This window comes from Panthera tigris, chromosome D3, assembly GCF_018350195.1.
Source record: "Panthera tigris isolate Pti1 chromosome D3, P.tigris_Pti1_mat1.1, whole genome shotgun sequence".
Lineage (NCBI taxonomy): Eukaryota > Metazoa > Chordata > Mammalia > Carnivora > Felidae > Panthera > Panthera tigris.
Window position 1 is genome coordinate 67417973 of NC_056671.1, and position 25090 is coordinate 67443062.

General features: G+C 38.7%; 1 protein-coding gene across 6 annotated transcripts in view; it reads right to left on the reverse strand.

Annotated features, from left to right (window-relative positions):
* Positions 1 to 342: 342 nt before the first annotated feature.
* The window catches only part of SMAD2 (SMAD family member 2), an 83220-nt gene continuing 58472 nt past the window's right edge, over positions 343 to 25090 (reverse strand). For all 6 annotated transcript variants that reach the window (XM_042962617.1, XM_042962613.1, XM_042962615.1 and 3 more), the window contains 5 exons: positions 17844 to 17897; positions 16431 to 16643; positions 13361 to 13498; positions 13020 to 13164; positions 343 to 8582 (listed from right to left, as the gene is read on the reverse strand). In XM_042962617.1, coding sequence (XP_042818551.1) covers positions 8459 to 8582; positions 13020 to 13164; positions 13361 to 13498; positions 16431 to 16643; positions 17844 to 17897 — 674 coding nt within the window. In that variant the 3' untranslated portion in view covers positions 343 to 8458. The remainder of the gene's footprint in view (positions 8583 to 13019; positions 13165 to 13360; positions 13499 to 16430; positions 16644 to 17843; positions 17898 to 25090) is intronic.

A 25090-nucleotide genomic window follows, 5' to 3' on the forward strand; every position in this document is an offset into this window, starting at 1 on the left:
TCATTAATTTGGCACAAGCAGGCTCTGAAAGAAACTAAACCGTGTAACTTACCGGCACTGGGGGGGTATGTGTTATGGGTGTGCTGTGGGGTGTAATATCAAGCAGTGTGTATCTGTCTGCCAGGGGAGTAGAATAAACTTTTTATACAAAACTTAAAGAAAAAGATGAACTCTTCGTATCATACTGCCATTATGTGAAACACACACAATTTTTTTTTTGTTTCCATATAATTTAGGGCATGGACAGCAAAATATAATCCCCTCTAAGAAAGATCAGTTTAAGTTAAAATCAATTAAAACAATTAAGAATCAGTCCCATAATAACATGGTAAACAACTCAAATGGCTTTTTTTCTTTAATGCTAGGAAAAATGTTCACCTTTCAATGGTGAAAGTACTGTTAACACAGGTAGAGAGCAAACAAGGTAAAAAGTGAGAGCACATACAGACACACACAAATATATATAAAAATTGACCAGAAATCACAGGACATTTAAGCAATGTTTTCTTAAGTAGAACTATTTTTTTTTTTTTTTGTACTTTAAATAGACTAAAATATTTGGTGTGGGCGAGGGGAAGGAAATCAGTATTTCACAATTTTAACTTGAAAACCAGCTGCAATAAAGCCTCAGCTCATCGTTTAAAAAAGAAAAAAATGGAACCACATCATACTTTTGACAACCATAGGATTAAAGCTTACAAAGAACACACCTACCATCTACATCACAGTGCACAGAGGACGCAGGCTCCGAGGACTACCACAGGGAAACGACGACAGACTGCATCCCTCATATGTTGCATTACAAAATTAATGCTGTATTAGAAAAATCTCACCTCCCGTGCTTGGCGCTCTAGCTGGTAAACACCTGAGGGGTAGGGGGCTACCAAAACTGAGGGCAGCGCTCAGTCTGGATCCGGACACCCACTTTCTTCCCCTGCCATTGGCCGATGCATTTAGTAATCTCAATACAACAGTCACTGAGAATCAACACTACATTCTGGCCTCTTGAGCAGGACAGTCTGCAGAACGTAGCAGAGGCTAGAGCATCCAAGGCCGTATTTTCTCTCAAGCGAGGAGAAATCCACAATACCACTCAGTTTTCTCTTACTGTGAAACATGTAAATCTCAGATTAGCTTTAACCCCATAAAGACATGATTTGTACTTCCATATACACACAGGTTCTGAAGAACTTAGCTAGCTAGTTGCCTCTTCTGTTTCATTAGCCCCCTGGTTACCTTCCCTGGATTACTAAGTGTGAAGTCTCACCACCTCGTTGGTGCCATTTGCTGTTATTTGTTATGAATCTCACGTTCCGTCCACAGTAGTAAGTGACTGGAGGACACACATCCAAGTATCAGCAATGTTGACAAGCCCTAAGGCAGCTGAACTTAACTGTAACCATCACAATGTTTTAGGGAGTGAGGGCTAGTCGTAAGAACACCTAGGGTGACAGTTCTTCCCGGCGCACCCAGGACTTTCCCAGGTTTGGAACTGAAAGTCCTGTATGCAGGGAACACCTCAGTCCCAAGTGTCCCAGGGCCGTCGGTCACACTGAGAACACCGCTCACTCTTCCCCTCGTATCCCTAGGTAGAAGGTAAGAATTTTCAAGATCGTAAAGCTACCTATGAGGACATCAGCTCAAAAAACACTTTTAGGGCATTGCTTATGGCAAGCTCCTAGAAGTCCATGAATTCTTTATTTAATGGTGTCCATTATAAGAACAGTTGGTGGTACCTAAGCAAATTAGTGGTCAGTGTATAAAAGTTCATTCTTGAAACCTGTTTTCAGACAAATCCTCTAAAGCTTCTTCTCGTTTGGTCCAGTTATATAGTATTTCACTGAATCTTTCTGAGATTTTCAGAGCTAAATGAATAATTCAGTTTTATATGTCTTTTCATTTTCTTTTTTTAGGTGAAAACACTCTTTGCCAACTATTTCCCACATTCTTGCTTCATATATTGGAAAGACTGCCAACTGGAGATACTCCCCTCAGATTACAAAGGCCCGGAATTGTTACTTTTTACAGCGTTCTGCCAGAAGGTCTGGCCTTGGGAAGTGATGGCAAAGAGTATTCTCAGATATGAACATTTTTATTTTGCCTACAACGCTGTGATCTAGTTCAACAACTGCACATCTGCTTTCGGCGTAATCTCTAGTTTTTCTTGTTTTGCCCTCTTGTGTAAAAATGGTTCGTGTCACAGCTTCACTATCGCTAATAAAAAGATATAAATATTTATGCCTTAAATGTCAGGGTCAGAAAAGCGACAATGAAGCCTGAGGTAAAGTTGGTCTAAAAAGTGACCAATTTGGGTTCTGCGTCTTGCCAAGAAACAGGATTTTTAAAATTAAATCTATGCAGATTACCTACTTGCTACATGTGATGATTTCCCCCAATTTAAATTAATCTGTGTGTATGGTAGTTACACAAACCAACAAATGAATACATTCTTAAAGCAGGTACATACATTCACCAGAAAAGCACCCTATTCTCACCAATGTACTCTTTTGTTTGAACAATCCAAGAACGTGAATAACGAGACCGACATATTTCTTAAGGGACTTACTGAAAAAAGGAAAATGAAAATCTCTTTGGAAGAGACTTTTAGTAAGACTTCTATCCCTACAGACAGATGCTGAGAATCAACTTTCTGCTACGGCATTGTAAAGGGTAGAACTTAATATAGAACCAGAAATATGGCAAGTTATCTAGTGACTAACAGTGTAAAATAGCCAAAAGCTTTAAAGCCACAGAGAGAAAGAAGAAAAGTGGAGTGTGAAACGCAAAATACATAATGAAGTATTTTTCGAGGTCTAAGACTTCACTTTTGTTCTTATATCAGTATATTATGGATTTCATGGTTCAATAAATGATCATCTTTAATTAGAAATAGGAAGTAAATCCTTAACTTCTCACTGAACATTCTGGAGAAACAAAGAGCTTTCTTTCTTTCTTTTTTTTTTTTTTTTTTTGAAGGGTAGGAGAAGATGATTTTGCAGGATTTTTTTTGGAGAAAAATCTATACGTCCTTTGTGTGGTGCTAACGAATCCTTCTCACTCCCATCAACAGCAGCATTATTCTTCCAAGGGCCCTTCTGTCTCCACCAGTGCTTGAAATGTGTGGTCTATTACAGATCTCATGGCAGCAAACCAATGGACACTGAAGTTAACTTAGGCTAACACACTCTGGTCAGGAGTCTGTGAATCAGAGATGACCCAAAGAACTTTGGAAAATCCATTTCTGTTGAGCACAGCTAAGAAAGTCAGGTCTGAACCACCTTCAGGCTGCCCTTAACTACAGGAGAACTTAACTTGGTAGTGCTACCTCCCAGGTATCTTAAGCAGCTCAGCAATCTTAAGCTAAGACGAAAACAGAGGATGGCAATCTGACACTTAAAAAAAAAAAGTTAACCCTACTCTAGTACCTTCCAGAGACCACTTGACGTATAATAATTTAATCAATGGGTGTCTATCGTAGTTTTACTTGATGTTAAAGAATTCCAGTTATGATTCTTCATTATCAAGCTGCCTAAAAATGGCATACTAACCAAACCGCCAATCAGGACTCTGGCAGAATAAATTACTCCGAAGGTCTGAAAAGAAAATGTCTGCAAGCAAATTAAGGAACTCTCAGTGAGATCTGAGATTTAAACAACAGAATTACTCCGTGATGCTAAAATGTAAGCAGATAAATGACCCCTACTGTTAAGGTTTTCCTAGGAGTGTGTATGTATCTATAAATCCACACACACACACACAATAGAATTTATTTCCTACTAAAAAGATTTAAGGCAGTTATGCTATATATAAAGTTAGCTATAATATCCAAGATAAAACCGTTCCTATTCAAAAAATTACAAGAAATTATTCAAGAAATTAGACAAGTTCTTACCATAAAGGCTATCATGAGGCTGTCTATATCTAGTATAGCTGACGTTTCCTGGTTGAGGCTCCAAACACAGGAATTCCACTCCAAGAGATGATTTGTCCCTCAATCCCCACACATAAAAGGTAGTCTGAACACATAAAATATTCATGAAAGCTTGAAAAGACATAAAAGGAACTCAACAGTAGGATTCTGACCACCTCTAGAGACCACTCACTATCGTCATTACTCTTGATCGTACTAACAACAACCCAATACGCTCCAAGGTGGAAATGGGCTGGTGTTAGAGGAAAATCATTGGCTGCAACTGCTGGAAAAGCTCCTAATCCTAAACATAATTTAAAATAGAATCTGTAATTCATGCTATTTACTAGTCACAAAGACATTTAACTGGAGAGAATTTCTCAGCCATCTGTTAAGATTTAAGTGATTGACCAACTGGAACAACATCAACCTTCATGGTGAATTAGGACCCTGGGTATGAAAAGCACCATCGTTTTTGGTCTTTAGTAAAGGTCAATGGAGAGAAACATTCTGATGTCTGCAGATAAAACATGGTTGGCAAGAGGGCAGCCAGCAAGACCACTAGGGATACGTTCTGTCATGAGAAAGGGAGGAAGGATACAATTCAGTTGATGAATTATCAAGAATTTAGCAGAGTAAAGCTCATGAAGGAAAGAAACTGGGCAAAAATTTGTCACGTCTAAACACTGGTGAGTTGGATCAGAGTAAGAGAAAAGATCACATGTTGCTTACGTCCACAGACTACCTAGTTATCTACAGAGACAGAGGAGATGGTGTGGAAGGGGGCAGTCTGTGAAATTATCATGTATAGCCATGAAAGCAAGTGGACATAAAGGCAAATTTTAAGCAAAGTGAACATTCTCTTGCGTTACTTTATAACTCACCATCAACCAGACTGGGGAGGGTGCTGATTACTGAATAAATGCTCAAAAGCATTTTTGCGGGGGGCGGGGGGGGGGGGAGACAGATCTTAAAGGTATATTTGGACATCTTTTGGAAGAGGTAGAGAAACCAACTGGGTATATATAATCCTTTCCTTGATTTCAATTAGCAAGAGACCAGACTGATTGTTCTTCACCTTCAGTGTCTTAGTCTTCATTAAAACTGACCTAAAAGGCACAAATAAACTGAAATTAAAGTAATTTTAACAAAGGAGAAAATCGGACACATTTAAAGGCAGAAGAATCAAGCAAAGTTGGATATGGTTTAAAGTTAAACAAACAAACTAGGTATTAAACAATTTGCAATTATATACTTGGGATACAGAATTAAGAGTACAGAATACGAATATTTAGCTTTTGAGAAAAATTAGGCAGTTTTCCTTCTGGCAAAGTGGCAGGTCCTGAGAGAAGGAGTAATAACTCCACAGCTTGAGGGCCAGGACTAAATCCCAGTCATCTTTTCACTACTGAGCACCTTCCACCGTGGCTGGATAAAGAGCAGACATCAGTAAATGTTTACGGAATTAATGGATAGCATACTGTATAATTAGTGTAACTGGCGTAGCTCAAACCAAATCAGGAAGGTTCCCTGAAGTAGGAGAAAAGAACACAGGTAGGGTTGTTCCAAAAAAGTGGGCCGAAGTCCAGTCATGTGTTCTAATCCTAAACAGTGCTTACACAGACTTTTCAACTTTTTTTTTAAAGCAGTAAAACTCTTTTTTAAAAAGAAATCTATAATAGAACTCCATTATAGGATAAAAACGAAGCTGCCACTGGTTAAACCAAAGTCAGTGGGAACGTCACCAGCCTCTGATTCCCTACAACGTCTCTCTATGGACTCTGCTGTGCAAACCACCATCCATCTTAGAAATGTGACAGAAAATATGTTCACTCAGTTCTCATGTGAAACAGAGAAAATTACCGGCGCTGTGGAGGGGGAATTCTAAATAATGTTGCTAACTTAAATAAAGACAAAATTCAACAGACAGGAGAACTTATCACTCAGAAGAATGAAAACAACCCCAATGAGGGGAGGGGGGGCAGGGAACCAACAAAAATTAGGCCGCAGCAGACAAAACAGAATGTAAACACAGCATCTCCTTAAAAAGCACGTAAAGTCATCGAACGCCAACAGAGTCAACTGCCCGACAGGTGCAAGGTCCCAGTACTACAGGTATTTCCAAAGAGCTGAGTCTCAGTTTAATGTTGCAGAGAAGAATCCCAACACGGTTGCAGAGATGTCATCACTCCTGAGACGCTAGAGCTGGCACGAGTAGCTGATTACCAGGACCTTCTACCACTTTCAAGGTTGTTCTCTGTCCCTGGAACTGCTCCCCAACATCACCCCAAGTTCTCAAGTAAGCTCAACTCTTCCAAAGGGGCAGAGGCTGGTCTGGGTTATCTCCAGCCAGCCTGACAGTGGTCATACCTGAACACACGAAGCCATCTATCACAAAGTAAGGCCACCCTCAACTCTTACAAATTATAGAACCCTTCTGATCCTCGAGTTTGGATCTGTGCAGAGACTTCTACATAAGCATTAATATTTAATAGTGAGTTTCCTTCAAAATGAGCCTTTGCATTTGACGTCGTTCTCTTGGCCAGGAAGGCCGATCTCCCTGGCTCCCCACCATGGCTTACTCCCTTCTCACATCAAATGTCAGCTCGAGCATCACTTCCTTAGAGAAGCCTTCCCTGCCATGCTCTACCACAGTACCCTGTTTATCTCCTTCATAGACAAATAAGCTCATTAAGGGTCACAGTAACTGATGTCTCAGCCAAGGCAGGGACCAGATTTGTCTTGTTCACCTTTACCCAAGGCAAAGAGAGTTCCTGGCACATGTAACAGGTGAACAGTAAGTATTCGTTGAAAGAATAAAAAATTACCATACCAGGTTTACATGAACACATACGTGTACACACAAATACAGGAAAATGGGGGAATATCTAATAGAAAACAATCAAATACTGAGAGTCCTGAAAAGGATACCTACAGAGACAGCTAAATATGGTTTCAAAGAACAAGTACCAAAGGTGTCTATCTTCAAAAATATGAAAATTTACTAGAAGGGGGTCAGGAGTGGCTGTTTCCCACTTCTAAAGAGACGCAAACAAGAACTGTTTAAACTGCAGACTTAACATTAGACGTAAGGATTATCTGCTGCTGCATGGACTACAAACAGAGCGTCTGGAACCTCCTCTCATGGCAGAGCATAAAACGTCAGCGGGTATAATAGTCAACCACATTTTCAGGATTAGTTAAGAACACCTCCGACTGTAGGTAATTATAAGCTAAAAAAGCTTGCTAAACTGCTTCTCCCCCAATTTTTAAAATTCTCAATTCACAATTAGGTAAAATAACACTTTATAAATTTAATACAACATACTTTAAAAACAAATGGCCCTTATCTGCTGATCATACCTCAGCATCACTTTTGTGGGTATTGTGCAGAAGCAATTACATTTACAAAAAGGTCCATTTCATAATACAACCTGGTAACTAAATCACACGAAACTCAAAGAGCCCTAGGTCTGCTATTGAAGTATTTTAAAATAGCTTTTAAAAAAGAGTGTTTGTATCTAGAGACTGGCTTTAAAAAAAAAAAAAAAAAAAAAAGGATAAATATAGTGAAATAACTGTAGCATATCCCTGAAAACAATTATACTGCCATTTGCGTTTTTATGAGGTGCAAGGATAAATCACCAGACTGCTTGGTTACGCAAGTCAATTACTATCCGTTGAAATTCGCTGCGAGACGGAGGGGTTTATTCCATATGAATTCGCACTGTGCCCCAGAATTAACTGGTGCTGGCAGTATCAGTGCCACCATTTCAGTGATGGATGTCATGCTACACAGTTTTGGTATCAGGGCAAAAGCGGGGATGGAGAAGAGGTCTGGGAAGATTTTCTGCAAAGTTTCGTTACAGTGAGATTTAGCAGTAAGTAACACAAAAAGAATGACTGTTTAAGACCCACTGAACACATTAAGGTCAAGGATTTCAAAAGTTAATCCACTTTTCTTCCCCCAAGAGTTTATTTTTGGTAAAAGGCAGAAAAATTAGTTTTTCTACAAGGGAAATCTGCTTCTAAATGATAATTTGAAAATCTTGATATATATTATATATTAAAAAAGACACACAAAAATAACGGAGAAGTGGGAATAACAGATTAGGTACTGTAACTTTATAAAGGCTTGCCTAAATCAAGAAGCAGCACACACACACCTAATTTCTGCAAACTAAAAATGTATATAAACAGCACAATACTGTGATACTGGATCATGATACATTACCTGTACACATAACTACTACTGTTATTAATAAACCTTTGGGACACTCAGTTTTAGGCCCAACAAGACATCAGTCAAGTCTTTAAAATCTTCTCTTTCTCCTTTATGGGAGGGTATTTCTAGACACTAATTTTCCCATCTAATATTCGAATATAGGAAACCGATTCCACAAGGTGCTTTAATTGACGAGGCCTCAAGTGCTGTTTTCTCTCTGGAATTTTTGGACAGTAAACAGTCCGTGGGGACCACACACAAATACTATGACAGAAGAGTTGTTACGTTAAGTCTTTTGATGGCGCTTGACTGGTGCCGAGGCTTTAGGACATGCTTGAACAACGCACTGAAGGGGATCCCATCTGAGTTAACACTTTGTCCAACCACTGCAGAGGCCCATTCAGATGAAGTTCGATCCAGCAAGGAGTGCTTGTTACCGTCTGCCTTCTATTTAAGAGAATACAAGAAAATAATTATGAAATGAAAAGAACATGGCTATGTTTAGTTAGCTACATGCATTAAGAATTCAGATAAATTAAAAGGCTGTATATACTAAAACCTACATCCTTTTGAACAAGCATTCAGCCTGGATAGCGATTACTTTGAAAACGATTTAATCCTCAAAGTCTAACAAAATACTTCTAATGACTTTTTATTTTATTTATTTTTGCTTTTAAAGAGATGAACAAAAACATCTTTTTCTCTTCAGATTAAAATTAGGAGGGTGACCTGACTATTTACCATCCAAAATGAGACACCTTTAAGAGGAAATCAGGGGTGCTTGGGTGGCTCAGTTGGTCAAGCATCCAACTTCCACTCAGGTCATGATCTCACAGTGGGTTCGAGCCCCGCGTCGGGCTCTGCGCTGACAGCTCAGAGCCTGGAGCCTGCTTCAGATTCTGTTTCCCTCTCTCTCTCTCTCTGCCCCTCCCCCGCTTGTGCGCACGCGCTCTCACTCTCTCTCTCTCTCTCTCTCTCTAACTCTACAAAATAAATAAATATTAAAAAAAAAAAGAGTGAATGTAGTCACTATTAATAATCATGCTAGGACAAGAGACTCCAACCAGACTGCCCCCAAGCAAACCAGAATATACCTTACTTACTATTCAACCATAGAACAGAGGATATTCAAATACCAAAGAAAGTCTAAATGGAACAGGGCTCAAATTTCAAGTATACCAGAACAAAACAGAATTCTGACCTAAGCTTATCATAGAATGTTAAGAGTTGGAGTTCAGCTTTTCCCTGACAAAGCCAAAGAAAAACATCCCTGTTAGAAACATCATGTAGGCTTTTAATAAGAAACACCTCTAGTACCTCGACATAATGGGAGACTCTGGGAATAACAAATTGTTCAATGACACTCTGTCACTTGCACATACTGATTTTAGTTCTTATTTATTATATACAGTAAGTTGGTGAGTCTGCTTGCTTCTTAGCATGACAGCCCTTCAAACATGGGAAAAGGCCATTATCAACTCTTCATCTCCAAGCGACACATGCTCAATGAATTTAAAACTGTATTTCAAAGGATGTGGTTTTCTGTAGCAGATGGTGTCAGTGCCCCACTAGCACCTTGGGATTTTTCAGTGTTCTCTAGCCAACTTCCAATTGCATGTATCTGAATTTCGGTGCCTGAGAACTTCTCTGCTCTGGCCACACGTGTATCAGACCGCAAGTGCTAGGAAACTAACCTCCCTGGAGCAGCCCTCAACCAATGACAGGGGGGTTGGCATTTAAATGTCCAGTTTCCTTTCCTTCTGGGTCAGATAATTCTGTACGTTCGTTACTATTTCCCAAGTTTCCCTGGCGGAAAAAGCTCTAATGACCCACCCAATATAGTAGATGGCTTAATAATGGTATTGGCCGCCTTCCCTCCCCTACCTCACTTCCCTACTTCCTCCTTCCTTACCAGTGTTTCCTCCATTTCCTGAATAAACTCCTTGCATTTGAATCCTTGTCTCAGGGTCTGAGACGTACACTAAGACATGCTGATATGTGATCATTCCTAAAACATGACACACGGAACACAATACAACAGTCTCAAATCTGATCTGCACAGACTCAGTGTCTTATTTTGACTTAGATACTACATTTTGGTCGATGCAGCCTAAAACTGCACTGGCACATTTCACAAGTTCACTCACGTTATCCATGAGGCAGAGGCAAGACTGACCCTTCTTCATTTTCCCCTCTGTTCTCTGTTGTTCTTCACATAAAGTTTCCCCTGCCTTCTATCTCTCCCTCAGATCAGGCATTCTGCAGGATTTTGCCAGGATCCCTTTTAATTTTGATCCCGTCATTTGTGGACTTCTAGGTATTTCTCAGTTTGTTTTGAATCAGATCATTCATTACTAGATTAGTTTAACCTTAGGGAATAATTCTTAATCCGGGTCACTGAATGGGAAGTAAGTAGGTTTAAGAAGGTTGTCACTATACGTATGTGGGCACAGAAATGCACCCGAGAACTTCTTTATCCCCCTATTTACTCACTTCAGTATCAATCCACTGAACTCAGGTATATTTCTCAATTAAGTATCAATTCTTTGCACATCTGTATTTCCTGTTCACGATAATTCCTGATTTTTTTTTTTTTTTTTAATGTTGGCAAACATGCTGGCATTTTAAGAAACTGAAAGGTAGTTTTAGAAATGTAACCATTAGCTCTACCTCCTCAGCTCCACTGTCAATAAGGATAAAAGGTTCCTGGTAACTGCCAATAGTTCACAGATAGGAGTATTTGACATTATTGTTAAAGGAAATGTTAAAGGAAACTACTTTATTACCCAAGGTAGATCTATCGGACTTTACGCAAATAAAAACATACTGTGTGTTACTGCTTCTCATAATTACAGATTTTAAATTCTCTCTGAGTTAATGAACGGCAGAGTCCGCCATGCATGAAGGGCAGTACCTCTCTCCACCAATTAAAGCTGTGGTTAGCAGGAGACCTACGGACATATGTGGAATTCTCCCTGAGCTCTACAGTTCACATTGAATTCTGCTAAATTTCTGCTCCCATGTTCTGTAATATTCTAATCTTTTGAAGAAAAAAATGTGTGACCTAAAAGCCTGGTATCAGATAGTAACCATTTAAATTTAAATTTTAATATCAACTCAGGTCAATTTAAGTCCAAGGCAAAAAGGAACTCGGCATTCTTTAAAGGCATCATATGTCAAAAGGGAAATGATTAAAACAAGAGAAAAGTCACAAAATTAGTTATTCTACCAATAGAACTTGGACAAAATAATGACAAGTCTTCATTCTAGGATATAAACATATAACACACTATATATTTCTTACAAAAGCATTTGACCAGCCGACCTCAAGTCTCATGATCCCAAGAGGCACACACCTCCCAAAATTTGTTCAAGACACAGAATCAGGTCCAAATGAAATGAAATACATTCTGAAGAAGGGCCCAAACTACTGGACGAAACAGGAATACTATTACTACACTATATGAGTATTTTCATACGCAGGCATTCAGAGAGTGAGGAGTATGAGCGGCAGAAAGGCTAAGTATTTTACTTAAAATTCTAGCCTTAACTATGCTGAGGAAGTCTTTGCTTTCTCTGATGTGGAATTCAATCCACTGTTTAATTTGGTAATAACTTAATCTATCTTATCCCCTACTGACACATTAGCCTTTGTAAAACACAATTACGTGACTGTTACTACTACCCTCGGAGAGGGGGCTAAAAGTCAAGGAGAGCTTTCGTCAGGTCCCCCGTCTCCGCCACTTACAGTGCATCCCTGGGCAAATCATCAAATCTTTTCTAAGCCTGTTTCCAAATAAGCATTCGTTTGAACCACTTTTTGCAACCTTATTAAAAAAAAAAAAAAAAAAAAAAGGGAACAGAAACAGTTAATTCTTAGCCATGCTGAAATGAGTGAGATATTGCATTATTTAAAACAGAGGACAAGACCATGGGGAAGGGGAAAAATATTTATATAAATATAAATATAAATATAAATATAAATATAAATATAAATATAAATATAAATATAAATATATAGTTCCAAACAGGGAGGGAGCCAAACCATAAGAGACATTTAAATACAGAGAACAAACTGAGGATCAAGGGAGTGGCGGGGGTCGGGGAACGGGTGTGTGTGGAGATGGGCATCGAGGAGGGCATTTGTTGGGATGAGCACTGGGTGTTTTATAAAGTAAGTGATGAATCACGGGAATCTACTCCTGAAGCTAAGAGCACACCGTATACACTAGGTGTTAGCTAACCTGACAATAAATCATATAATAAATAAACAAATAAATAAAATTAAAAAACAAAAACAAAAACAAAAAACACAGCACAGTGCCTGGCCCCTAACAAGTACCCCCTTCTATTACTGAATAAAGTTCTACCTCTTAACCTTATATTCAACTGGTCAACTTGTCTGTCCAGCCGCCTTCTCCTTTACCTTCCATACTCCAGTTGACACGGAACTGGATTCTGTTGCCAGGATCACTGTGGCCCAACCCTTCAACCCCTAACTGAAATCCTACGCATCTTTCCGAATCCAGACCATGTGGCATCTCTATCAGAAGAAGCCTTCCCAGAGCCTCAGTGAAAGCGCCTCTCCTTCCATGTACTGACATAGCCTTCAAATATACCCCTTTTATGGTATTTAACACCCTGCATTACGTTACAGCGCATGTCTGCACAGGTTCTAATTCTGTCTTCTACACTGCCAGCATAGGAACTGGCAGTAGTTTTGAACGTAGAGACCTCCAACTCCCTTTTGTGATTTTGCATATGCTCTGCTGACTCCATAACCTTAAGGAAAATAGATCCGTGTGAACTCCAGAAGACACAAAGAATGGGGGAGAAAAGAATCAAACATTGTGGAAACTGAAGAACTGAATATGTATTTCATACCGGTATTCTGCTCCCCACCCTTTCACAAAACTCATTCTTATGGTGCACATTCTAGTTAGTTGATACACGGCTTCAAAACCCTGATTGACAGACTGAGCCAGAAGAGCAGCAAATTCCTGGTTGTTGAAGATCTTCAGATTACAGCCTACGATTGAAAAAAGTAAAAAAAAAAAAAAAAATACTGTGTGAAAAGAATATCATGATCAAGAAAATAATTTTAAAGGGGCTACAGATCTTAAAATGCAAGGACGCCAATCATCTCCTGATTCCTAAAATTACTAGCAACTAGAGAAGCTCAGCGAGCTGACACAACAGGTCTGCTGACACAGACGCATCCATACCTGGTGGGATTTTACACACTGTTGCCGGGTGCCAGCCGTATCTCTGATTACAGTTGGGGCTCTGCACAAAGATTGCACTATCGCTTAGGCACTCTGCAAAAACTTCTCCACCTATGTAATATAAGCGTACTCCTCTTCCTAAAACAAAATACATATGGGATTAGTTTCATAACATCTCCTGTTTCAGTATGACTTTGGGAGAGTCTTCTTGGAGGAGGATTAAAATGATAGAAGGTATTTTGATAACCTTTTCCATAGCAATGCTTTTCTGAGGTCTAACATTGAAACATACCACTCTGTATTTTTCCAAGTATTTTTTAACAATGATTTTATTGATTTGAAAAAATACACGCTTGTCAAAAGTACGTAAACGATGTAAAAAAGTACATGTAAAGAATTCCATACAAATTATATATTATTTTAAAACACGTAAAATAAATGGAGTTAAGTCTAAAGGAATTAACTGGATAAATACGCCTTCGTCATAATAGACGGTATTTCCTTAAAGATGCCACTAAGGTTAAGAAAAAAGTGAATAAAATCATCAAGAAGTTAGTGTCATTTGCCATTTTTACAATTATATTAAGGTGACCACCAAATCCCTAGGTAGATAAGCAGAACTAGGGGAGAAAAAATTATGCTGGAAGATTTTAATATACTTTTTTCAGAATCGGACAAATACACACAAAATATTAGAGACAGAAGGATTTAAAAAACCAACTGTGAAAGGTAGAGATCTCAGACAGCACCTAAGATTCTCACTCCTGGTGTGCAGACATCTTTTCTATTATTCAGTCAAACACGAATCTAGGTGCTGCCGTTAAGGAATTTCTCGGATGTAATTAAGGTCTCAAATCTGCTGACCTCAAGAAAGGGAGGTCCTCTTTTGGCAGGCCTGACTTAATCAGGTGCCAGCCCTTAAAAAGGACGGGGCTGTCCCTGGTGAAAGTGATTCAAAGTGTGAGCGAGAGGGTTCAACACCAGAGATTCTCGGCTGCTGACCGTGAAGACAGAGGGCCCGCGAGGCAAGGAATGGAGGGGACGCCCACTTGCTGAGAACAGCTTCTAGCTGTCAGTCTGCAGGAAATGAAGACCTTGCTGCTGTAACTTGAAGGAAGTGAACCCTGTGACAATCATGTGAGCTTGGAAGAGGCCCTCCAAGCTCCAGAGGAGGACACGACAAAGTCAATGCCATGATTTCCCCTCGTAAGATCCTGAGGAGACTCCTAACCCATGCCTGGACTCCTGACCTGCAGACACTGTGAGATCATAAATCCGTGTTGTTTCAGGCTGGCAAGCGTGTGGTAACATGTTACACAGCAAATGAAAACTAAGAAAACATTTAATACATAAACACAGAACCTGATGCCCTGCTCTTGTGACCACAGAATATTTGTAAAACAACCAGACGTACACTTGACCATCAGGAAAAGATTAAATCCAAAAAGCAGAGATTTTCCAAGCTATAGCCTCTCATCAAAACCACCCAATAAGTTAGAAATTGAAAGTAAAAAGATCCAATAATTGCGGCAACCTAAAATTATGTAGAGAAGGAAATACAGTAGAGGAAACCTGTTGAATTTTTATGCAGAACCCCAACTAAAACACAGGCAAAACCAGAATTATTTTAGTTAACGTAGGGTGGGTAGTCAGAAGCCTTCCTTACCCACAAGACACCTAAGATTACACAAAATTTATACATCAAGCAAGATTTGAGAAATTCCACACAAAGCAACATTAACAGACCTCTTTAAGTTACAGCACGTTTGCAGAATGATACTCGCTCTTTAGTGACCAGCATTATTTCTCACAAAAGGTCAGAGTTAATTCATTAGAAACTGAAGCAAACTATTGTTAAAAGAGGTTACTTTAAGGAAATGAGAACTATGTTCAGTTATATTAGTCAAACTTCTTCTACCTCATTGCCAAAAAAAATACTGGGGACTCAAAGAGTTGCTGTTTATGTGGATTGCATCTATGGAAACTTAGCACATTAGATATTAAAACTGAGATTCAGAAAAATTTATAATTCATTTAAAGTTCTAAATAATACATCTATTAAATACTAATATAAATAACATGTTTATGAAAAATAACTATTTCCTCTCCCCGCCACCCCCCCCCCCCCCCAATTAGTGAGAACAGCAATGTTTTACATTTTTGCAAATCTCTCTAATGTCTGGCTTAAGAGAAGAAAGTTGGATTCTTATCAGATTCTACATGTAATCTCTTGCAAAATCACATGCCTTGTAGCTTCTGGAATATTTCACTGTACATTCATGAGTGAATGAGAGTGAAAAAAAGGCAAATAGCATCTTAGTACCATTATGAAAGAAGTTTTGACCTCACGAAGTTGCTGAAAGGGTGTCCGGGACTACCACATTTTGAGAGCCTCTGAACTATTTTTTGACCTATGTATTAAACAGTAGTTCTTATTTATAATATCCTGCTTCGGGGGCACCTGGGTGGCTCAGTCGGTTGAGTGTCCAACTTCAGCTCAGGTCATGATTTCAAGGTTCATGGGTTCGAGCCCCGCATCGGGCTCTGTGCTGACAGCTCAGAGCCTGGAACCTGCTTTGGTTTCTGTGTCTCCCTCTCTCTCTTCCCTCCCCCACCCCCACTCGCACTCTGTCTCTCTTTCAAAAATAAACACTAAAAAAATTTTTTAATAATAAAATAAAGTATCTTGTTTTAGATTAAGGGTGAGCAGATTTAATTATTTAGTATATTAATTCCCTGAAGGGGGAAACACTAGGGGACTGGAAAAAAGTCATGGTTTGTTAAAATTGTAATTCGAAAATCTGAACAGGACACCTTTATGGCTGGTGGAGGTGCAGCAAAGTAATTTTAACATGCATTTATTGAAGGACTTCCCGGAACCAAGGGTGCCAAATAAAGAGAAGCCGAAGGTCAGAGTCTGCGGATCTATTAAAGCAGCGAAGCTGTGCACTCACACTGACAAGAGACAAGGCAGGCGTTTCTGCACACAATCTTCTGCTGTGGCAAACTGCACGATGCTCACATTATGAGTATACGGCACTGGTTCTTGACAGAAGGTAAAAACACATACCTATATGTCTTCTTGTCATTTCTACGGTGGCATTTCGGTTGACGTTGGAGAGCAACCCTAGGCAGAACCTCTCTGAATTGGATGGATCTGTGAAACCGTCTACAGTGAGTGAGGGCTGTGATGCGTGGAAGGTCTCTCCAACCCTCTGGTTTAATTCATAATATGCTATTGAACACCAAAATGCAGGTTCTGAGTAAGTAACTGGCTGCAAATCTGGGGAAAAAAACCAAACCCATAAAAGCAAGAAATGTTGTGTGAACAGTTCAAGCCAAGAAAAGATTGAATATCATCAGATATCTGTATGTGCTCTATGCCAGCCTAAACTGGCTGCAGCTCAGGAAGCAGACTTAACATCTACACCACAGACTCCAGTCTCCATTAGATCATACCAGATTTTCAATGTTTCAAATTTCCCCCATCTCATTCGGTCATCTAATCTTCAAACATCTTTTTTAGACTTTCTGGGGGTCATGTTCTACTAGTAGTTTTATCCTAGTTCCTGTTCAAATATAAAACCATCGCGGGTAAAGTAAATCAACTTACATAATAAAACTAATTTTTCGTAGGATAAAGTGGAATAAAGCTGGAGCAAGGACTGAGTCAAACGCCACAAGAAGAAAAATTCTATCATAATCATGGAACACAAAATACGACGTATTTTTGACATTGTCTATTTTAACATGAGATTCTCGGTGAGTTACCCTAGTTACACAAATAGAAAACCCATGCATATACAAGAAACAGAAAGTAATAAAACACAAAAGGCATGTAAGTAGAAACAGAATATAGAATCAAAAGAATCTACATATTTCATGGACCACATGAATTTAACGTCTGTAATTTTGATTAAAAGACCCAAGGAGTATCATGAACATTTTGTAGAATAAACTCCTAATGTGTAGAAACTGCAGAGAAATTGGGAAATACTGAGGTAAAACGAAGGCCAAGGATAAACTACACAATGTACACACACACACAATCTTCCATACCCCATGCATATTTGTGACTGTGTGTCTGTGTATATATACAGACACACACCTTTTTATATTAGTAATTGCTATTACAAAATATCATAAAATAAACATACCCATATAAATCTAGCCATAATATATCATAAAACTTTCCATAAAGAATATGATTTCCATGGATAGAAAGATTTATTCGGTTTGATACTGTTTTAATAGTATTAAAAGTTTTAATAGTATTGAGGTTTTAATAGTACTGAGTTTTAATAGTATTAAGGCAAATTATCATTTTTAAAAAGCACTAATTTGAACAATCATTTGATTATCCATTGAGATCTGTTTCTCATGTATACGAAAAATAATTTTCAGAGAAGACATTTGATTAACGGATATATTATAAAAGGTGGGGGGGGGAGGGTGTGGGGGAGAGGAAGTATTTGCCACTTACCCAAACTATGATTAACAGGGGAAAGAGTAGTAGGAGACAGTTCTGCTGGAGATCCTGAAACAAAAGGAGTCAATTTTGTAACAGATCTGCAAGTACTTCCAGAACTTCTGACCAAATAATTGTTAAAACTGGTTGCATCTGGTTGTAACTATCACAAATAATACAGATAGTTTACATCCTAACAATTCAAAATAGGCAACTGCAATATGTGAATTTAATTTTGGAGGCTTCAATATATAAAAGGTACAAGCGTATGAACAGCCCTAGCTTCTAGCCACCCAGTTCTCCTTCCCAAAGACATCCAGTGTTGCCAGTTCCTTGTGTACCTTTCCAGAAACAGTCTATGAGCCACACAAGCAAATATATACTGTTTTGTGCCCTTCCACCCTGATTTTTATTCACAAATGGTAACCATTCTGAACTTTGCTTTCTCACTACCAAACTTTATCAAGGATGTTGATGTTTCCTTATTTATTGCTCTCCCTTCCTCCTTCTCTCTCTCTCTCAACATAAGCTGCATAATCTTACATTATTGGTGTATTATGATCCCATATTGACGGATACTCAGACTATTTTCGATCTTCTGATTTATGAGCCAAGATTGCAATGACTAATCTTGTACATCTTGCATACTTCCAATCATATCATTCTCTTAAGAGAAACTGCCAGGTCAAAGGGTTATACATCCATAATTTTGATAGATTTTGCCAAAACTGTCATCTATAGAGGTGGTACCAGTTTACATTCCGGTGGCAACATAAATGGTGAAGAGGACGCTGATGTGTTATCACCGACAGGTGAAAACATGGTTTTAACAAGTAGAGTTCTAATTTGTATTTCTCTCATAAGTGACATGGAACAGCTTTATTAAACTTTTTTATATTGCATTTCCTTTCTGTGAACAGTCTCTTCTTTTGCTCATGTTTCTACAGTGGTGTTGATCACCCTCACTGATTTATAAAAGGGTCTTTATGTACTAGGGATATCAGTCCTTTTATGATATGGCTTGTAAATATTTGGTCATCTGTCTTAAGACTGACTCTTCCTAATTTTGATTAAGCAGAATTTTTAAAAACGATCATGTGTTTTAATTCGTGAATCATTTTGGGATATGTCACACTTCGATAAAACAGTTGTGACAGTTGGATATTCCTGACTTACTCTTAACCTTCAGGGGATACTTCTAATATTTTCCCATTAAGTAGGACGCTGATTTGGGGATGAGAGATAAAATTCCTTATTTAGCATTTTTGCATCAATAATCTCAAACAATACTGGTCTGCGGATTTACATTCTAACTGCAATGTTATACTGCCTCATGGAGACAATCTAGAAGCTTTATGTCTTTTTTAAGCTCTGTAACAGTTTACATAGCATTGTAATAAAGCATTTTTAATAGTTTGAAAGAATGCCTGTGTAAAATTGTCTGTAGCTAACAATTTTCTAGGGTTTACCCTAAGACATTTCTCTTTTCCTTCCATGAAAGTTCAGTTAAGATAGCTCTATTTTCTTGAGTCAGTTTTGGTAAATTACATTTTCTTAGAAAATTATCCATTTCTTCCTGTTTTAGGCAAACAGGTTAAACCTAATCAAGGCAATAAGGAGAGGGGGCACAGATACATAAAATACACAAACACAGAAGAAAAAAACCAGAATCTTTCAGAGACTACTTGACCCAATTCCATGCAATTACATTTTAAAGCGCATTTGTCGTAAACGCTGTTAAGCAATCTTACAATTACAGAATATGTTGTGTTTTCTGGTCATCTTCTCTTCACGTTTGGGGAAAGTTATGCTAAAAAGCACGACCCACAGCCCCCACACTTCAAGCAACACAGCAACAGTGCAGATGCAGAATAAGACAGGGAAGACCCCAGCCTCGCGCAGGTCTCCCCTCCCCCACGCCATTATAACCAGGACAAAATACCAGGCAGCAACAGGTGAGATGGCAACCCCCAAAGAAACCGATGAACCAAAAATAGAGAACAGGTGACAATTATTTTTCTGAAGACAGAACCATCTTCCCAAACAAAAAATTAAGTTCCTGAGTTCTTTTTTTGTTCTTCAGTTTGAAAAATCTGCTGGCAAGTCACAACAGGTCCAACTAAGAAAGGTCAAAATATATTTAGAACAATGAACTAAAACTCACCGTTTCCTGAAGCTGGTATAAAATAAACAAAGCTACCATGAGAAATGGAAGAAACTGCCCAAGTATTCTTATCTTTCAGCTATTGATTCCTCTATTAACTACTTGTCACTTATCAAAAGCGACCAGATCTAGAAAGAATGGCTCACTGTAATCACTCGTAAAATGTGTAAATGTTAACATAAGCTAACGATTTATTAGAAACTTTTTTTAAAGATGCAGATTAACGGATAATTAGCCGATTAGCTACTCATATATTCACACTGCTACTGAAGTCTGCGACTTCCAGTAACGAGAGTAAGAATCTTCAGTATTCAGGCAGTGGTTCCTAGTAGTACTGGAAGCCGAAGCATCTAGAGGAATACTTGTGTATCTCTGCATACAAGTTTGCCTGTAGTTGTAGGATACATTTTTCAATGAGGAAATTTTAGATCAAAAAGAACGCGGATTACATTTTTACAAGTGCCAAAGTACCTCCCCAAACGACTGGCCCCACAAATTATGAGCCAGAGTATCTTCATTCTGTGCCTCTACCTTCTGACACCTGCCTACTTGATAGGGTTAAAGAGGCTACTCTATTTTCTTGTTTCATTTTTGTTACAAATAGCACGTTCGTGTACTTTTGTCCATTTTCCTATTACCTACCATCTGTTTCTTCTTGATTTGTAAGTGGTTTTAAATTTCAAAATCAGGGGCACCCAGGTGGCTCAGTCGGCTTAAGCATCCGACTCTTGATTTGGGTTCAGATCATAATTTCCCAATCTGTGCGATCAAGCCCTGCGTCGGGCTCTGCACAGAGAGGAGCTTGCTTGGGATTCTCTCTCTCCCTCTCTCTCTGTACTCCCCCAGCCCCCATGTGCATGCGCTCTAAGTAAATAAACTTTAGAAAAAATAAATGAACTTTGAAATCAGTTATTAAGACTGGTCATTCATTTGCAACTATTTCCCCACATTTCTGGTTTCTTTTGACATAGCTTGCAAGGTAACATTAATTTTTTAAATCAGACATTACTTTTTTAGAGCAGTAGGCTCACAGCAAAAGTGAGTACAATGAAAGTACAAAGAACTCCCATATACCCAGGTACACACACACGGACAAACTCCTCTGCAACGAGTACCTCGCACAATGGCTCACTCGTTGCCATCCAGGAAATGACACCGACACACCGTTATCACCCAAAGCCCACAGTTTACACTAGGGCTTCATTGTTGGAGTTGTACATTCTATGGGTTTTAACAAGAATATAACATATAGTCACCATGTAATATCCTAAAAAATAAAAATCCCCTGGGCTCTGTCTATTCATCTCTTCTTCCCCACGAGCCCCTTAGATATCACCTATCTTTTTCTTGTCTCTACAGTTCTCCCTTTTCCAGAACGTCATGGAGTTGCAATCATAAAGTATGTAGCCTTTACACTTTGGGTTCTTTCACTTGCATTGCGAATTTAAGGTTCCTCTACGTCTTTTCATGACTTGGTAGCCCATTACTTTTTAGCGCTGTGTAATACTCCTTCTCTGGACGTACCAGTCCGTTTATCCATTCGCCTACTGAAGAACCTCGTAGTTGTTTCCAAGTTCCGGCAATTGTGAATAAAGCTGCTATACACATCCATATGCATGTTTCTGTGTGTCCATACATTTTGAACTCTTTTGGGAAACACCATGGAGCGGGACTGCTGGATCATAAGGTAAGAGTATGTTTAGCTTTGTAAGAGGCTGCCACAATGTGTCTTCCAAAGGGGTTGTCCCATTTTGCATTCCCACCAGCCGTAAATGAGAGTCCCTGGTGCTCCACACTGTCACCAGCGTTTGGCGTCACCAGTGTCTGGATTCTGGCCATTCTCATAGGTGTGTGGTAGTAACATTTTAAATTTTATTTATTTATTTATTTAAACTTGTCGACATTGTCTCTGATGGTTTTAAACCTTGTGTATTTCTCGTTCAGATTATTTAGGAAATTCCTCAGTGTCACGTACTAAAACTTAGAGGGTTTCATCTTTAACATTTAAGTGTTTGCTCCAAATGGAATTCATTTGGTATGAGATGAATTACATGTTCAGGGTTATCTTGCAATTTCTTTGGAGGAGTATTAGTTTGGATTTCTTGAGCAAAATTAACGGCTGAAGATACATTAGTAAGTTCAAGTGTATTAGTCAACCATAAATGAACAGATCTCAAATGAAACAACAAAAATAGAATTATTCTTTCAAACGGCATATACAAAAGGACAGTTAAAGGTCTTAAGGCCATTTCACCTGAACGTCTTTGCTTTTATATTACAGTGAAAACCCTGAAGAACTAAAATTATCTACTCTTTTGTTTTTATACCACACCTGCTGAAAAGCAAGCTTTAAAAGGACCTAATTTACTGAATACAGACCAATCACTTTCACAAACCTTTCAGGAAACTGGGAATCATGTTGGGGTAACTCCTTCAACCTTAGCTCTACACCTCATTACCAAGCAAGTCGTAGCTCAGCCATTAATCTCATTTCTCCCTATGTCATGAAACCAGCCCAGAGAAGTCTAGTGCAGCAGTCAAGAATGAGGTGTCTAGAATCTGACATCCTAGGTGCATATTTCTCTCACTTTTTAGCTCTTTTTCTATGACGTTCACTGCAATGTTGTTTTATTTTTATTCTCTGTAAACACTGAACCTTTTAAAATTAAGAGAATAATTATTGCTGGATGATGTAAATTACATGGAATGTCTGTATTTTCTTTTTTTAACCTATCTTTAATTTTTTATAATGAACACCCACTTGCAGAATTCCAAATGTTGCAGCATAAGTTCATCTGTAAAATATTCTCCTGTATTTGACACGAAATGGTAGAGACATTAGATAAGGCAAAAAAAAAGAAAAAAGACACTTGTAATATGTCAATTCCAGCTCAAAAATGTGCTTCTTTATTATGTTATATGCGTTTTCAAATTTTCAATGAGAATGAATTCTGTTTATGATGAGAATAAAGGTGCTTTTCTTTTGTTTTATTAATAACTTCTACAGGGTTTCCCTTATAATTAGAATGTAGAAGATGGAGAAAAACCCTGGATCCTAAATTAACCAGAAGAAAATACTGAAAACACACAAAAAATTATATTTTTCTTTAGAGCTACCAAAAAGCTGGAGATCTATTTATGAAGCCTAAGTGAACTAGTTTACAGAGGCGGATGAAGTCTTCCTATGTAAGCAGAGAGTAGGAACCATTTTCATCACTGAGAGCACCCGCCAAGTCGGGACACAGACACACACAGGACTGGGCTTGCCAAAGGAAAAACCAAGTAACATTTTAATGGCCACGCACAGGCAAATGGAATCTGAAAGCCCAAGCACGGACGTAGTCCTCTTCGCCAGTCAGTGTTAACCCACAGGTCTTTGGCTGAGGACAGGGTAGCAGGGGGAGTTGTGGGCGGGGCTGGAAAGTAGCGAGAGGTCCTGCAGTCTTGCCACACTCCTAACTGAAAACCTGCCGAGGGAGGAGGCTGCCCCTACTTTCAAGCCTGTGGTGATCTGATTTGATTAAAACATTAAATCATCATGCATCCAACTCAACTCCTAATCGTGTGGAAGAGATCAGCTCCTCAACTTAGCAACCAGAGAGAGAAAAGGGGAATGCTTTCCAAGGGAGAATGTGATCTACGGGACTCTCTCGTATTATTTCAGCATCCAATTAAAAGAACACATGAGACATACAAGGTAGCAGGAAAGACTGACCCTTAATGAAAAGATAAAAGACAACAGAAGCAGACCTACATGTGAAGCAGATACTGGAATTACCAGATGAAGACTTTCAACTGGAAACTGTAAAACTGAAAAATAGATGACCTGAAATGAATTCACCGAATTGGCTTAACGGCAGACCAAAAGTTAGACCCTCTTATACACCACTTGACTCCCAACAAAGGTGCCAAGGTGAATCAACAGGAGAAAGAAATGTCTCTTCAACAAATGGCACCAAAACGACTGGACAAGTGTCCGGGGAAATGGAAGGGCGGGCAGAGATGGCAAATATGTAGGTAAACACAAAAAGTTACTTTTTAACCCTTTAAAGAAACCACCACCTCAAAGTCTAAAGCAAAAATAACACCCTTCGGGGATTATACACACGTGTAAGTAAAATAAAGGACGACAGAAGCACAAATAACAGAGGTAGGTGAATGGAATTAGTGTTGTAAAATGCTTACACTGCACAGGAAGCTGTAAAGTATTACAACTTAACAATCTAAGGAGAAGGTGACCCAACTGGCACTGTAATCGCTAGAACACTGAGAGAATACTACTAAGTGCTACTGTTAACAAGTCAAGAGAGTGAATAGAATGGATTCAAACATAAATATGTTTGATGAATTTGAAAGAAGGCAGGCAAATTATAAACAGAGGAACAAAAAACAGATGGAACAAATAGAAAAGAAACAGCAAACTGGTAACCCAAACCCAATGACAGCAATGATTACATGAAATAAAAAGAGACTAAATATTCCAATTAAAAGACGAAGACTGACAGAGTAGGGCATACAATGCTGTCCACAAGGGACACATTTTAAACACAACGATACAAACAAACTCAAAGGATGAAAAATCTACCATACAACCAATGAAAGAAATAAGAAATGGTGATGTTAACAGGAGACACGTTTTATAATGAGGGCCAAATTCATCAGAAGGACATAATAATTTTAAATGTGCACCTGTCAATGACTGAGATTCAAAATACATGAAGCAAAAACTGACAGGCCTACAGGCAGAGAAGGGCAAATCCAATATCTGAGTTGGAGACATTAATGCTCCTCTCCATTACTGACAGTACAAGTAGAGAAAAATGAGAGGGGATTAGGAAGATCTAAACACCACCACCGAGCATGCCCTAAATGACGTAGAGAACATCACATGTGCAGAACAGACCTTCTTTTCAATTATACATGAAACTCTTATCTCTACAAATAAGCCACGCTGTGGCATAAAACAATTTTAGTAAATTTCCAAAGACTGAAATCGTGCATGTTCTTTTGGGCCGTAACAGAATTAAGTTAGAAATCTAGGAAGTATCTAGAAAACTCCCACAATTCTAAAAAACCAGAGTTTAAAGAGAGTTCAATT